This window comes from Pavona decussata, unplaced genomic scaffold, assembly GCF_977016875.1.
Source record: "Pavona decussata unplaced genomic scaffold, jaPavDecu1.1 SCAFFOLD_527, whole genome shotgun sequence".
In the NCBI taxonomy this organism is placed as follows: domain Eukaryota; kingdom Metazoa; phylum Cnidaria; class Anthozoa; order Scleractinia; family Agariciidae; genus Pavona; species Pavona decussata.
In genome coordinates, this window is record NW_028145832.1 from 46,620 (window position 1) to 63,247 (window position 16,628).

General features: G+C 39.5%; 2 protein-coding genes across 2 annotated transcripts in view; one reads left to right on the forward strand and one right to left on the reverse strand.

Moving 5' to 3' along the window:
* Window positions 1-16,628, forward strand: part of LOC146449976 (protein mono-ADP-ribosyltransferase PARP14-like) — a 112,063-nt gene that overhangs the window by 41,042 nt on the left and 54,393 nt on the right. Inside the window, exons 8-10 of the mRNA XM_085100923.1 lie at window positions 1,547-2,437; window positions 2,810-3,124; window positions 7,198-8,754. Coding sequence (XP_084957049.1) covers window positions 1,547-2,437; window positions 2,810-3,124; window positions 7,198-7,475 — 1,484 coding nt within the window. The 3' untranslated portion in view covers window positions 7,476-8,754. Of the gene's footprint in view, window positions 1-1,546; window positions 2,438-2,809; window positions 3,125-7,197 lie in introns of the transcript that reaches the window.
* On the reverse strand, window positions 4,299-5,566 carry LOC146449978 (uncharacterized). Its single transcript, XM_085100928.1, has one exon. It carries the CDS (start codon window positions 5,564-5,566, stop codon window positions 4,604-4,606), a length of 963 nt encoding a protein of 320 aa, XP_084957054.1. The 3' UTR covers window positions 4,299-4,603.

Sequence of the window (16,628 nt, forward strand, 5' to 3'; positions counted from 1 at the left end):
GACGCTTGACATGACTCTATTCTGTCATAGGCATGTTTACGTTCAGTTGACTACTTATTCAAGCAAAAAAAGAAGAAAAAGCCTTGAAACTTCGTTTTAGGGGATTGTAAAATAATTAAGTAGTCTCACAGAATCACGGACCACTTATCAGCTTTGAATTCTCAAAGTAAAAACCTTATTTTATGGTAAAAAGTTTTAACTACGCATTCGAATCGGGAAATCTTTTTATTTCACAAAGACAAGGAATAATTTCTTTGATAACGAAAAAAAAGAAAAATACTGAATACGAAATTGGCGTCCTGTATCATTGTTAAATGTGGATTATAAGATCGCTACTAAGACAAAAACAACACGCCTCGAAAAAGTGCTACCACATATAATTCACCCACCCAGTCGCGGTACTTCAAAGAGAGATTCATTGGAGAAAGCATTCGTCAAATAACAGATATAATGGAATTTACCAAAAGTATTCAAATCTCAGGAATTGCCATATTTTCGGACTTCGAAAATGTTTTTGATTCTGTCGAATGGGATTTATATTCAAAAGACTTTCAAGTTTCCGTCCCCAACTACGTCGCTGGGTCGGGCTATTCTCCAAAAAAAAAAAACCATTTAGAGTTGTGTGTTCAACAACTGCCGCGCCTCAAAATATTTTTTTTACAACGTGGAGAACGTCAGAGTTGCCTTCTTTCAAGGAAGGTATTTGTGATAGCCAATAAGCTCCTGGTTCAGTCAATTAGACGCTATGACAATATCAAAGGGAATCGCATGATTCAAGCTAACCAAGAAGTCAAGCTCACACAGCATGCAGACGACACAACCACTTTGTTAGCGGCGGTTGATGTGCAATCTGTTTCGAATGTGAAATACTTATTGCTAGGATCACTAAATCACCAGATAAACGCACCTTTTTTTTTGGAAAAATCCAAATTCGGATTTCTAAATCCAAGAACAGATTTTTTCATTTTTTTTTTTTTTGGTGAAATCCAAAAACGGATTATGAATCCATAAAATCCACACTCCGGGTGGATTCTTCAGGTCAAATTTCAATGTGGATTTCTGAGATACAACACTTCAGCGTTTTTGGGGAAAGGATTTTGAGAAGCGGTTTTCCGTGCAAAAAAAATGTTACACAACAGTTATCGTGCATGACGTTCGAACTTTACCATTTTGTTCGAGCTGTTTTGATTTTCCTATCACGAGGAGGTCGAAAAAGGTAGGTTTCCGTGCAAATTTCACGCAAAAAAAATGCAAAAAGAAAGTAGTTTACAACTATTGTAAACACCTTTCCTACAACTCAACAATTTGAGAGGCTTCTCTTGTGGCGTTTTCAACTTAATTTAATTAATTTATTTATTCAACTATTTTTGTATTATTTTCGTTTCAGCTGGTTTCAATCCCGCGTTGTCTTGGCAAATGATCCTTTTTCGGATCTTCCGTTTTTTTTGGTGAAGTATCCATTTGATCCGAGGTCAAATCAGTCATGAATCTCCATTCGTATTAAATTATAATTTCGAAGCTAATTCACGATATTTCATAATTTCAGGTTCCTCAAACAAGCAGGATCTTCAAACAAGTTTGGAAGCTGGTCTTCGCCTGGCGGATACACATAATCTTCGATTCATTTCAATTCCCAGCGTAGGCACCGGTAACTTTGGCCTGGCAGCAGCGGACTCGGCCAAAATTACGTTTCAAACTCTAAACAATTTCCGTGGAAATTGCAAAAGCGTTCGTAAAGTGCGCGTTGTCGTATTTCAGGCTCAAATGAAGCAGGTGTTTTTGCACGCGCAGCAAAGTCAAGCATTAGATGACCCGGATAGCGATTCATTTTCAGAAGAGGCTGTTGCCGCGCAACCAACAAAACGCAGAAGTATGCCGAGCGTGACGAGCGAACCCTCGGTAAAAATTTCTGTCACAGGCAAGGACAAGACAAGTGTAGAAAAAGCGGTTGACTCCTTGAAGAAAGATTTTTCCGAAGCATGTACAACTGAAAAGGTGGAAGACGACACCGTCAGTCAGCTTTCCCACAAACAGATTTATACACTGAAAAAGAAAGCCATTGACCGTGACGTCAGACTTGAAATCGAGGCTACTGTGGATCGCATTGTGGTGCGGGGTGACCCAACTGAAGTGACGGGCATGGTCAAGGAGATCTGGCAGGAATTAAACGAGAGGAATAAGAAGATACAGGAGGAGGAAAAAGCACTGCTGGTTTCAAAGAACGTAGAATGGAGTTTTGAAATACACGGCGCCAAAATGGTGTTTGGTCCGAAAATCAACGCAAAGATCGAGATGGCGCATACCAAAGAACAATCCACGGTTCAAATATCTTTGCAAGGAGATGAGTTTGTCATCGATTTAAAAGCTAAGACTGGCCGAGGACAGCGGAGCAGGGAGACAATAACACTTTCCAGGAAAGTGAAGGGAGCTGAGGAAGGTAACTGAATAGTAAATACAATCACTTCTTGTTTATTCAGTTTTAATTTATTGTCGTTGAAAGTACCTTAATATTTGCGATACCACACGTACAAAGAAAGCGATCTCATGGACAAACATCGGGTGCTACGAGAAAAGTCCGTTCCACTTGCATTTTATTGATTTTGTAATTGTAAATTTAGAACTGCATAGATTTATACTTGCGTTTAAGGATGTATGAATTTGTCAATTTATCAATGGTTGCGAATTTTAACGTAGTTTTAGCATGATTATACATAGTTTTATCTATTAAGTTCGTTTTGATTTGTGTCCCCAATTAGTTCACAGGATTAAATACTCAACAACAACAACAACAATTCTTTTTATCTTCAAGGAATTCCTCTTCCAAAGCACTGGGCTCCAATGCCAAGCCATACGAAAAGAGCACATACAGTGAAACTCACCCCAGATTCCTCTGAGTACAAAAATTGTGTGCGCATGGTTCACGCAACGGCCGCTGGGGTGAATATTCAAAGCATCCAACGAGTGCAAAATCCTTATCTTTGGCAGATTTACATGTCATGCAAGCAGAAAATGGATAAAGATAATCGAGGAAAGAATGAGCGACAACTCTTTCATGGAACCAACGCTGATAATTTAAAGGCTATAAACACACAGGGTTTTAACAGAAGTTTCTGTGGGGTACATGGTGAGTCATAAAGGTCTTTTTTTTATTTTCCTTGGGATAAGTGTAGCAAGGGTGGGTGTATACCAACAGTACAGTCACTTCAACTTGGATTTGTCGTTTTGAACTCCACCCATAAGTTCATGACGCTTAGTTTTGAAAACCGATATACATTGTGTCTGTACCTCATTCCAACGTCTATCCTGGCAACAAGTGAAGTAATCATTTGCTATGCTGAAGATGAATTTTTTCATAATTAGGGACTGTGCAATAATTATCAGGAGGGGGGGGGCTGAAAAACCAGAGTTATCTAGCAAAAACTTAGACAGTACCCCCCCTCCAAAACGAAAAAATTAGTTCTAAGCCCCCCTCTGTTATGTTACAAAAAACGTCGCACCCCCCCCCCCCCTAACCAACACACACACACGCACTCACTCCTCGCCGCCACCATTACCATAGATGCCTTTAAGTGCATACCTTTTATATTGTCATGCTACTGTAAGCGTACGCTTACTTGTTGGACGTCGTCGTCTGGAACAAATAATACCTCATATGAGTGTTGAACAAAGCCATCCGTTTCGGAGTCATCTGAATCCAACTCAGAGTTGTTTTCGGAAGTGCTTGTGTGAGAATCAGAGTCGCATTCGGAATCACTGGATAGGAGTTCTGTGTCACTGTCATTGGCACTAATTCTTTCGTTGTTTCGTGTTCCAGTTTGCGAGAAACCAAGAGCACGTGCTACCAGCACGGCTTTGCTTCCAGATACAGGAAGATTGTTCTGCTTAAGATAGATCTTAATTTGTCTTGCTGTGAGGGATTTGACTTCATCTTCTTCTTTCCAGTTAATGTCTGGAAGGGTATTGCGCTCAGCTTCCCTTTTTTTAGCTTTCAATGCAATAAACTCACGGTGTTGAACAAAACGTTTGAGAGTGATTTCATCAACCATCACCTTCTCACACACCTCCTGTAGTTCGTTGGCGTTGGAAGAGGTTAACATACCAGAATCGACTAACTTCTTGACTTGCACACTTGGAAGTTGTCGATCGATTTCTTCACTCAGACTGGTCACATTGGATAGAATATACCCGCGTGGTAAGGCTGCTGTGTCCCTAAGATCAGGAACAGGGAACCATTTTGCAGGAACACCAGCTGTCCACCCTTCCTTTTCACACGAATTACATGTGGGCTCACAAGCAAACTTAAGGTATTCTAAGAAGTATTGCCCTTGTCGTACATGACTGTCCTTAAGCTTCTGAAGCTTCAAGGACATAGCATTTCCGCACATCTTTTTACGTTTATCAGCAGATGCCTTTCTCCACTGAACAAGATATTTGGCAAGAAACTGTATGATCTGCTTCTCCCTAGGGTAACTGGGGACAGAAATAAGAAAATCGTGTTTCCCAGGCCCTGGCTCGTCGTGGATTCGATCTGACACCTCTCTAGTTAGATCCCATGTATTTTCTACTTTCCATGATGCACAATGCTCTTCAATCTCTTTTAAAGTCATGTTATCCATTTGTTCAGCTGTAAGACCGTGAAATGGATCAGTATTGGTGGTTCAACTGGCTTACCAGTTGCCAGAGCTTCACCAATGGCGGCATTAGTCCTCTCAGCCTCGTTCTGTGCTGAGTCATGTGGTGCTCTGTGTAAACGGATACGATGGTCGGACTCAAGAACCTTACAAACTAGTACAAAAAGCTCTTGAACTTCAACGTTGTGGACTCCTGCTCCTGGTCCTTTGTCTGTTAGCTCTAAAACAACAGGGAACGGAACTGGGCGATCTGGGTAACTCTTTACCATATCACAAAGGCGGTCACATAAAGCCACAAGTTCATTTATGTCCTTCGGCACTCTGCAAATTGTCAATTTGTATAAGAGTTCCTCTACGACACAGATTAAATCACTCATTTCGATTCCGCAAGGAACTGGAGTAGTTCCGGACGCTTCCTTGAAATCAGAAAAAGCAGTAAGCAGACCCTCTTCTAGGTGTGTTTTTCTTTCGTCTTCATAAGATCTGAGTGATTCCAAGTCAACTTCATCATCTAGTGAAGTACAAAAGGAGTAAAGTGAACACTGATGCAAGACGCGAAGTAAAAATGTAGCAATGTAGCTAGGGAGGGAAGAAGGCATGCAAAACACAGCAGGATACTCTTGAACTAGGCGGATTTGCTCTGAGGCCCAAACACCTCCTGAAGACCCAAGCATGTCTTTATCCTTTGGTCTGACAGTCACAAAAGATTGGTCATATGTGCGGACTAGAGAAGGATGGTCATTCACATTGTCCACCTGCCATTTCATGGCTCTAAATGCACTAGGAGTTAACTGATTTTCAACTCCAACAAAATCATGTCCTCTGTATTGCTGCCGATTTTGAGTCGACATGAAGATTCCTTTCCCTTTCGATCCCTGCCACCCAACATCTGTACCAGCTTTCAGTGTAGCTTTATCATCCATACTGATGTCCATTGTAATTGATTTGTTTGGGGAGGTATCCCCGTATGCAGCCATACGCACAATTTTGACGTGGGCTCGTTGGTGGTGAGTGTCGATGTGAGTATCTTCTAACGTTTTCCCTGGCTTTTTGCAGGTGAAAAAATATCGACCATTCAAAGCCTGGAATTCAGCAAATCGATTCAGTCGATGAAGAAACATTACTTTTATTCACATCAAAAACCGACAAAGCTTGTCTACGAGATCTGTTTGATTCCCATTGTTTTACGGGGGATGCTAAAAAACAAGTGCATGATTTTTGCTTTACATAGGGTCAGCTTAATTAAATAGAAGAAGGGTTAAAATTAATCAGTTATCTTTTCATTTTGATGGAATTTTATTTTTTCAATAATCGTTTAACAGCTGTTCGTATTGATATTTGTTACAGTCTGTCATGAGGCCTGTATTGAGAATCTTTAATTGCGTTTAAGTTTATTTACAATACAAATAAAACTTAAGGCCCCCCCTCTGTCAAATGAATGATTTTACTTTGACCCCCCCTATCTTGGCAGCAATTTTAGGTAATGCCCCCCCCTCTGGTTTTTCAGCCCCCCCCCCCTCCTGATAATTATTGCACAGTCCCTTATATACTATCCCATCGATGTGAAGAAGATTAAATTTACCACATCTTTTCAAATTTCTGTCCATCTCCAACCTTACCTCTCCCTACCCTACTCCAGTTGCCGCTCTTTAACCCTTTAACATTTTTTATTTCAATTTATCGTTCGCCGGCGAACGATAATTTTACTCGCTCGGTACAAGAGGAGAATAGCCTATGTTGGAAAACAAACAACGCCAGATACAACGTTTGATTGAAGAGGTTTCTGGCATTGGCAGGTCTAAAGGAGTACCTTCAACGTTCTCTGGCAATTTCCAGTAAACTTTGTACTCTCAAGGTACTTAAATGCAAGAAAAAATAGCTTAAAAATGCGACATATTCATATCTGCCTGTAAAACAAATCATTCATTGCATGCAACCCACATTCTGCCAATTGTAGTGAAATATCGTGCCATAGATGTGGAGGGCAATAAAAGGTTCTCAGCTTAAATTCTCAAGCTACAGCCTGGCAACATGATGCATTTTTCCTAGTTTAAGGACCAAAAAATGTGGAATATTTGACCTTTTAACCCCACGGGGGGTCAACTATCAATGAAAACACAGAAAGAAATACAAAGGTCTCTCGCTGTTCTTAAAAACGATGTGTTGTTGTTGACAGTTCCTGTCGCTATAATGTTACAAAATCAACCCAGAACAAGGCGAACTCAAAAACATGAAAATAAAAAGAAAGTTTAAAGGGTTAAGTTCCCTTTCCCGGATGGGTAGACACGTTTTCAAAACTATGGCCGCCTACAATTCCTGTCAAAATAAAAGTTTCCACTTTTGTTGGTTGATTCAAAACTAACTTCAGATGGATAAATTGTGGAGTAGAGTATTTAAGGCCGGAATGCTCTCTTCATCTTCAGCACTTCTTGTGCGGGGATTCACGGCAGCTAAAGTATCATTACACTTGCGGTTGATAACCGTGCCCCTTGAAGCTCTCTCAAAGTAAAATATAAAACGTCAATAACTAATAACCTTTGTTTTGAAATCTCTTATTTTGTTGCAGGAGTTAAGTATGGGCGCGGAGTGTACTTCGCTAGAGATGCCTCTTACTCAGTTAACTACGCAGGGGGTGGAGGTGGACCTCGGTACATGTACCTTGCCCGGGTCCTGGTTGGTCAATATTGTCAAGGCAACTCTGCTATGAAAGCTCCTCCACCGAAAGACCGTTCCAGACCGGAGATTTTGTATGAATCTGTGGTTGATAACACAGGAAAGCCAAGTATCTTTGTCGTATTTTTTGATCCTCAATGCTACCCTGAATACCTCATAAAATTTCAATAGATCGTTTGCATCCATATGGCCGTAAAAGCGAACAGTACTTAAACCTTCAAAACCAGCAAATTAAGACACTGTAGATAAGGTCGAAAAAACAACAACAACAACAACAAAAAATCAGAAAAATGACAGTTTGAACAAAGGTTAGCCCTTTTTAGCTTAGTTTTAATATGTCAGGAGGATCCCAGACGATCAGTGATTTCACTGTTTCCCGACCGTCCCAGACTTTTCCGACTAAAGAAAACTGGAAATCGCCGTAGACAGCCCCGATCGTCTGGGATCGCAGACAAATCGGGAAAAGTAGGAGTGTTTCTATTTTCATGACGCGTCCCAGATTTCTGCGATGGTCGGCGATCATTAACGACACACGAAAACTCAAATTTGTACTGTCGGGGACGTTGGCGACAGTCTGAGCTCCTTACTACTCCTCTAAATTGCTTCAATTCAGTTCCCCATTTCTCCCTCAAAAAAAAAAAAAAAAAAAAACCGCTGGCAAATAGCTCTAGGCTCAGTAAGTTGCTAACGTCGTCCTTTTTTTCGGCTCTTCGTGCCTCCTTCGGAATTTTTGGTGGGAGTGTGCTGCTCGGTTCTCCAAACCCTGATCCTAATTCAGACCAAACTACATAACTTTTCAGTAATCTTTTTCAGACCTGGCCTGTAAAATTCAAACCCATTTCAGGATCCCATGCGATCGAAACAAGATCCAAAGATATGGAAACAGAAATACAGTTAGAATTCACAACGGGCCATGGCAATTTTTGTACAAAGCAAAACTGTCTTGTTGACAACAACGAGAAATATATCAAAATTAGCCAAGAGAATTTATCACTGAATTTGATAGAATAGAACTCCTCTGGTTCCTGTGTGGAAGAATTGAAAAATAAATGAAAATATATTCGATAAGCAATTAAAGTGAAATAGTAGATAGTAGTGGATTAAGTTAACGCAATCTGCTTTGAACAATAGGTAGGCTCATCATTACACAAATCATTTAGCAGGAAAGTTTTACTTGTGAATAGAGATTAAGCACCACATTTACGCAAACGACAATCGTGCGTTTATGTTTTCTTGAAAAAAATGAGTACATAGACCAAAAAAGTACAAGATAATTCTGGCCTTTGATGTTAACACAAAGCTACTCTATTTTTCTGAGAAAATAAATATAGTGAGTGCTAAATGTTATGTAAACATGGTCACGTGATCATTTCTGCCGTTTGCCGTTTACCTCAAACGTGTTGCTTAATCTCTCTAATAAAGGCCTCCCCAATACCCGTACAATTTAAGAGTTATTGTCTGAGAAAACCAGGCAGGTGGTCAAAGATCGGGGTCGGCCAAATCATTCCATACTAACATCATAGATAGGTTAGGTGGACTTATGGATAAATATACTAAAGTTTGCTCTTCAAGTGTTTTGGTATAGGAGAAATGAGGTCCACTCTCCATCACCCCCTCAGGTCCTAGTTTTTCTGGTAAATTTGACCCAAATTTGACAGCTAGCAAAAAATGTACAATCTAGCGAACGAAGTTCATGTTTTGTACCTGATATAAATGGGCATAGAACTTCTTGTAAAAAGCCAGAGATATGCGGAATAAGCAAAAGTCACTTTACAACATTTAGTTTTACAATACCTATATTTCGTATCTGCAAATGAGCAAGAACTTAGCCATTTTTGACTTCACGCAGAACACACAACTAAAACTTCAGCAAAAACTGGATGCCAAAACCAAACACTCTTACCTTCCATCTATCAAAATCAGCAATATTTTTTTGGGCCATTCAAACAGCAAGATGCTACATCACCTCCATTTCTCTTACTACTCGATGTCATGTACAGCACGACACTACGCAATCAATGTGCTGTTTAAGCCGCTCCCGGACTTCGCATTGGGTTTGTCTTAAGTTAAAAATATTCAGTTGATCAAATTGGTTCCACAAAAAATTCAAATCCTCTCTCTTGCGAATTTAACGGAAAGAAAATTAAGAAAACGCGAAAATAAACAAAACGACGCCTTGTTGAATTTGTTCACTCGGGATAGACTGGGAACTAGTTGATTGGTTGTAAGGGAGCCAGGGGCTAGCCAAGGCTGGCCATGGATGATTTTTCCACGCTGTTTTCCATAAGTAAGCTTTTTTATTTAAGGAAGGCTGGTTTAGGCGCATGCCGTAAGTGGCAAATAATAACAAACTATTGGGAAATGAAGATACCAACGAGAGTTACAACCATTTTCCTTGGTTATTAAATGGCCTACATGTTGTTATGCTTGCTGGGCAGGGAATATCGTTTTGAAATTTAATTTGCATTTTGTGGGCTTTGATGAGGTGAAGTTTCTGGGTCAAGCTGTCTTGTACTGTCAAAGACGAGATTACAACAAATCAAGTAAGAGCCACAAACACAAGAGTAATTTAGAGAAACAATACCGTAGCCCAGTTGGAAGTCTTGTTTGTAGATTCACTTGCAGAAACTCTATTTTGTTTCAATACAAAGGGAAAAAAATCCGAAAAAATAACGTCATATTCTTTTCTATCGTAAGAGACTATACACGTACGAAAGTATTTTATGACAATTTTGTCCTTACCATATTTACATTTATTACGTGACATATGGTCTTCGCTCCAGTCTTTTGCGACAGTATTTACATTGCACTCAGAAGCGTAATGTACAACGCAAAATAAGCTGCTTATTTTCAACTGTGGCCAGTGTATGCGGTCCAACACCATACGCGCCAAATGAGCTTTATGTTATTCCTCTAAAATCATGCAGAAAGGATTTAACAGATTATCTAACTAATCTGGGTGTCAGTGGATCGAAGTCGAGGCTTAGGGACACGGATTAACGAGGCTGATATTATTCTCAATCGCGCCGGATTGCATTCTCTATCAGAGGAAGACAGCGAAATGTCCAAAGCACAAATACGAATTAACAACACATTACCAGAAGTTAAAATCCAGTTGTTCTCACCCATCTCAGAGAGGTGAAGCTAAAAAATCAAAAAATCCTCGTCGGGTGAACAAACAGGTGTCGGAGGAAATATACCAGGAGTTTCAAGTTTCAGTTCCAATAGGATCCGGTATGTACAATGAGCCAATATTTAAATTATTTTCTCGCAATTCACCTTTTTTGGGTAATTAATTTACTCTTTATATGTTACCTTAAGATATTTTCACCTTACGTGTAGTTTCTTATCAGTTCGGAAATCTCTGCTAATTTATCAAATGCGTTGTTTTGTTACAATGTAACAAACATCTCATTCAGTTGAAATCAACATTTCAAATATTGTTTCAGCGCTGTGTATTATAAACACTTGTCGAAAAGGCCATTCAAGCAGATTTAAAGTGGAGGATGCTACCTCAAAATTGAGGACAAGCTTAAGGTGAATGTTTTGAATTAATAGTAAGATTACTGTTCCCTTGGACCGATATATAACTTCTTAATTTATTCGACCCGGAGACAATTTTGTGATGATCCCAGTAGAGTTTAAGCGTTAGGCGTTGCAGATTCTACGTTAACTTGATGTTATTTGTTTATTCTCTGATTAGCGTTCTTGACGGTCCGGCAGCTCCTCCTTCCTGTCTCCTATCATATTTATCAAGGTATCAAAGCGGAGATAATACAGCCAAAACTAATTTTTTGTTAATTTGTTGTGTAAGTTTTCAACAGCAGCTTTTATAACCAAAAAGCGCATACTCCTAAGGGCCTTCTGGTGTACATGACAAGCCGGAATTATAAGTCCAACGCTTTTATTAAAAGCAAATGACGTATTCAGTGAGGGCTCCAAGGTAAATATTTCGCTTCACGACATGTGTTCATTGACAGACCAACGGAACTAGCAAAGTTCAAAATAAGTAAACAAAAGATCGGAAGCAAAAACAAACATACCTTGGAAAAGACAGTTATCTGTAGGAAAAAGGAAATTCCAACCCAAAGGGGATCTGCAAGGAAAATTCTTTTTTCTAAATATCAAGCGCAGATTTAGTTTTACGCAGTTTATTTTAAAGGTAGAACAATTCCATGACACTGTTTCTACTTATTTCACACATCCAATCTGATTGCCTTGCAGTAAAGGTAGAGATCATATTTCAGCTTTCCTCAGTGATTCAGAGGGGAGCGTGTCGAGTAGAGAGATTAACCTAGGAGAGTCAATTTATTGAGTAATAACTGTGATCAGTTTGCTTATGCATTGTACAGAGATTTGTTTTACTAGTGTTGTGTAGTACAAGTGTCAAATAACGGTACTTCTTTCGAAGTTACTAAACGGAAACTTTCTTATAAAGGCATTGCAATTTTTGTTATTAAAGTCAACGTAAACAATTCCAGTTGTTCATGCTTTAGCGTGCTTTATCGAGTTGTGAAGAACGCGCGAGTTGGATATCTCTGATTTCTTGACGGTGGAAATGTACATCAAAAGCCGCGCGCTCAAAAAAAAATCCAATAAAGTTATTTTTTCACGCTATTGCGCGGTTCTGCTGGTTCTATTTTGAGCATGGTTCGTTCATGTCGTTATTTGTTCAGATCTTGAGCTGTTTATCGCGACAGACAGACGTTTCTAGCAACAATGCGCCGGCGATAGGTCCTTCCCTGTCCCCTCCCTACCTAAAGTAAACATAAGTAGGTCCCAGTCCCTTGAGAGTAATCCAACTCAAGATGGCGTCGTTCTGTTTAGTTCGTATTTCTTTTAAAATTTTCCTTCTGTTAAATTGGCCAGAGAGGGGTTCTGATTTTTTGGGACCACTTTAGTCAACTCCATATATTTAACCGTGGAGAAATCCAATGTGGAATCCAAGAGCGGCTTAATCGGCACATTGCTTACGTCGTGCCGTGCTGTGCATGACAACGAGTGGTAGGAGTAATGGAGGTGGTGGAGCATCTTGCTGTTTGAATGGCCCAAAAAGATTATTGATGATTGTGATAGAGGGAAGGTAAGAGTGTTTGGTTTTAGCATCCGATTGTTGCTGAAGATTTAGTTGTGTGTTCTGCGTGAGTTCGAAAATGGCTAATTTCTTGCTCATTCGCAGATGCGAAATATAGGTATTCCAAAACTAAATGTTGTAAAGTGACTTTTGCTTATTTCGCATATCTCTGGCTTTTTACAAGAAGTTCTATGCCCATTTATATCAGGTACAAAACACGAACTCTGTTCGCTAAATTTTACAGTTTTTGCTGGCTGTCAAATTTGGGTCAAATTTACCAGAAAAACTAGGACCTGAGGGGGTTATGGAGAGTGGACCTCATTTCTCCTATACCAAAACACTTGAAGAGTTAACTTTAGTAAATTTCCCCATAAGTCCACCTAACCTAACTATGATGTTAGTATGGAATAATTTGGCCGACCCCCATCTTTCAGCTTTTTCAGATTTTGCCCGGTTTTCTCAGACATTGACTCTTAAGTTTCCGATGTAAGCGTTAAGAACATTTACATTTGACGTACGGGAGGCTGAAGGTAATTTGCTGGAATGAAACGTGTTGGTAGGCGAGGCACAGATAATGGTGCCGGTGTCGGGGATAAGCGAATCCGAGAATTCACGTGTAATAGATGGCTCTTTTTGTATATCCATGAGGTGGATCCCTCATAGGCTTGAGTATGATAGACTTTCAGGACTCTCACGAGCATGTGTCTACCCATTCTCATCAAATTGCCAGCAAATACAGTCAAACTCCATTATTACAGACACCGTTGGGACCAGAAAAAGTGTCCGTATTACAGAGTGTCCTTATTAAGCGGGTTTATTTTAAGGAAAATATTTGGGGTAGGACCAAGAAAATCGTCCGTTAAGCGGGATTTCATATATACAGTGTATTTTTCTAAGTCGTTCTCAACTCTTGATATAACCTTTAAGTTTTGTTATATGCTTTAATGTAGCAGCTATGTAATGTAGAATCTGTCTGACAAATTGACGGCAGTTTTCTACGGTCTTTTACTCATAAATTGACGTCAGGAAATGTTCAAAACTCAAGTGGAACCACGAGCCGCCGGCGAACGGCGAACGGCGAACTGCCGTCAATTTGTGTATACAATAACATGGAAAAAGTACGAGGCTCTATTTTTCGTTAAGAAAGCACTCGCGTTTCATCTGACGTTAATTTTAATTGTCTGTGCCCTCGTACACAAGAGCTACGAGCCAATCAACGCGCCAGAATTTGACAGTAATTGTAAAATAGAGTATGCTGCGTCAATCTGTAGTGGTGTCCAAAAATATTTTGAACAGGGTATTCAGGGGGCCGGGTTCAGGCCAGATGCTTGGACATTATTGCTCTTCCCAGGGATACGTCTAGAGATAAAGGGTTGGTTTCTAAAGAAACTATGGTGCTACATTGGTGGGAGCTTAGAAACGAATGTTTTGTTTTATCAACAGAGTTGATAAGGTGATTTGGCTACCATGAAGAGATTCGAGACAAGACGTCTCGAGCGTAAGCCCTTCGTCAGAGCGAGTCGTTCCAGAGATCCAGGCTGTTAGATGTCATAATTTGCCCATAAAAGAATTTCAAGGATTCTTGAACGCTACAATGTGTATTAGATTTAGTGACTTAGTTACCTTTGTACACAGTTATAATCTAAGAAGCGATAGAATTCCTGCACCTATTACAGAAAAACGTATTTTTTTCCCGAGCTGTGCGCCTTGATTTTAGTTGTTAGTTCTACAAAATAAATTTTTACCTGTTTCTAGTCTTAGTAGTTTTCAATATGCATTTCAAGTTTTGTAGGACTAATGGTCTTGTAGTTTAACTTTTCTCTGGCTCACATTTTGTAATACCAAAGTAAATGTTAAGCCTATTAAAACTGTGAGTGTCAACTCTGGGTTCTTGAGTCTTAATTTGGGTTATAAAACCTTAACATAGAGTACTGTCTCACATCAGATTTATTCAAACTGTGTTCACATTTATTAAAATTCATAATTCAAATTGTGTAGTTCCAGGAAATGTCCATACCCTCCTCCCCCCCATAAAAGGGATTTTTTTCTAAGACTGTGAAATTATTTGACCTGTGAACTGGTCCCTCGCTGGAATTTCGATACGATACGATACGATAACGTTGTTTGGACACAGGAATTCCATAGGCTTGTAAATTAGTCATTATCAACTCACGATCTATCTGTCTAACTGCAATTACAAAAGAAAAAATTTAAAAACAGCAAATGCCTGCCTTTCCTGGGGGCTGATTTTTTTATTCCCTTCTTTGGGCGGGGGGAGGGGAATATTTTCGTGTTTGGAAAAGGCAACTAAGGTGCAGACATGACGCTATTCCTCTTAAAATATAGACTAGGAACAAAATGAAAAACCAGAAAATAGGGCACTGGAATTTTTTTGGAAAATTTTCCAATTTTACCCAAACCCTCCCCCTCCCCACCTGCGTCATTTATTTCTTGCCCAAATGGCCCAAAAACCCCAACTCGCCCGCTTGAAAAAAACTTACTCTACCCCCCCCTCCCCGCCCTTTTTTGGGAAAAATTTATCTGTTTTCTGTGTTTTTTTCCAAGCAAAAATTTTAGCAGATTAAGTAAAAAGAGCTCGAAGTAGACTTAGAAACGGAAACATGAATTTTACTGAAGAGAGACGTATTTTGGATTTTGAGAAAATACGGGATTAAAATCCCAGTTGATTTAAGAGAGAAGATCGAAAATGCGAAAGACTTGGTGCTCCAAAAGGGTTGCTCGGGAGATTCATTCCATCCGGGAGATTATCAGGTAATCCGAAGGAGTTGGAATACACAATCGATTGATAAACGTCGTCAGGAAAAAGGTGTAAACCATGAACGCTAAGACCCAACCCGCTTTCCGGGAAGCGTTTGATCTATGAACTTATTTGTATACTGCTATTTCAATTAACGTTGTCGGATCAAAGCTTAAAGCTTAACGACATCTTCAAAGAGGCTACCACCTCATCCACTTGATATCCTAACATTTCTTTTATCCAAATGGCTTGCCATTGTACATCTTCACTGGACGGACGAGACATAGCTGATTTTGATTTTCATAAAAAAATACACAGAATCTTGAGGTCTTCTTTTACAGCTTTATACTTTGATACGACAACGTTAATTGAAATAGCCGTATTCCTTCTTAGAAAAAGAAGCACGTCTGGTCTTTTGGCGGACAAAAGAGAAAACAAAACACGAAGTATGCGCATGCCAATCAGATCACCTCATGATTCCATCAGTTCCCATCGTTTACAGGGGACAACTTTTTCCAACTGTATAAACTGTATTCAACTGTATAAATACAGCCAGTTTTCGTTGACCGAGGTCAGACGAGGAAGCAGAAACAGCACTTACTTGTCCCGTGGCACCGCTTCACGACACTGCCTCACAACGTTTTAATCACATTGAAACATCTCCAACAAAGGTGCTATTCCGTTTCGTAGGGATAAGACCTTTTAAAAAAGGCTTACTAATTTTGTCTTCCATTAGAAAGATTTGTTTCTAAAATGACCCGAAATTCCACTCACATAAAGCCGTAAATATTGTTTACGACGATTGTTTATTCTTCCTCTTCTTCTTCTTCTTCTTCTTCTTCTTCTTCTTCTTCTTATTGTTATTATTATTATTATTGTTATTACTATTTTAATTGAGCGGTCTGATTCGTATATTTTTTATGCATAAATGTTAAGAAATTCAAGAACAAAAAACCTGTCTCGACCCAGTATTTTTTCCAAAGGGAAGCACAACCTTTCCCCTGTAACCTCTGCGACGAATGTTTTTTTCTCAGTTTCCGAACCCTTTCCGGTTGCTTCAATTTGATAACAAATTCGGCTACCCTTTCGGCTCAAAGTCAGTTAAGTTAATTGGCCAAACATTTTTAAAAATTTCGTGCACGTTTCAAATGCGTCATACTAGGAGAGGAAAAGGCGCCACTTTTGGGAGGAGCTAGCGTTTCTGTAGGATGTAGGGTCTCCTCGTACGCTTGTTTCTTTGGATGTTGAAACACCACCAGCAGCAATCACACTCTATTAGCCGAGACTCCCTGGTGCCCCTTTCACGAAAATAAAACAGAAACATGCACTCATTTCTGATACCTTGTAGTTAAAGCTTTATTTCTTTTTCTGTGTTATCTTTCGTTTTAATTTCTTTCAGAATTTCTGCACTATTTCTATTGAATAAAGTTAATAGGTATCCTTTCAGTTTCACATGACTGTTTATTTTTGTAACTCTTAAGAAATACTTAAA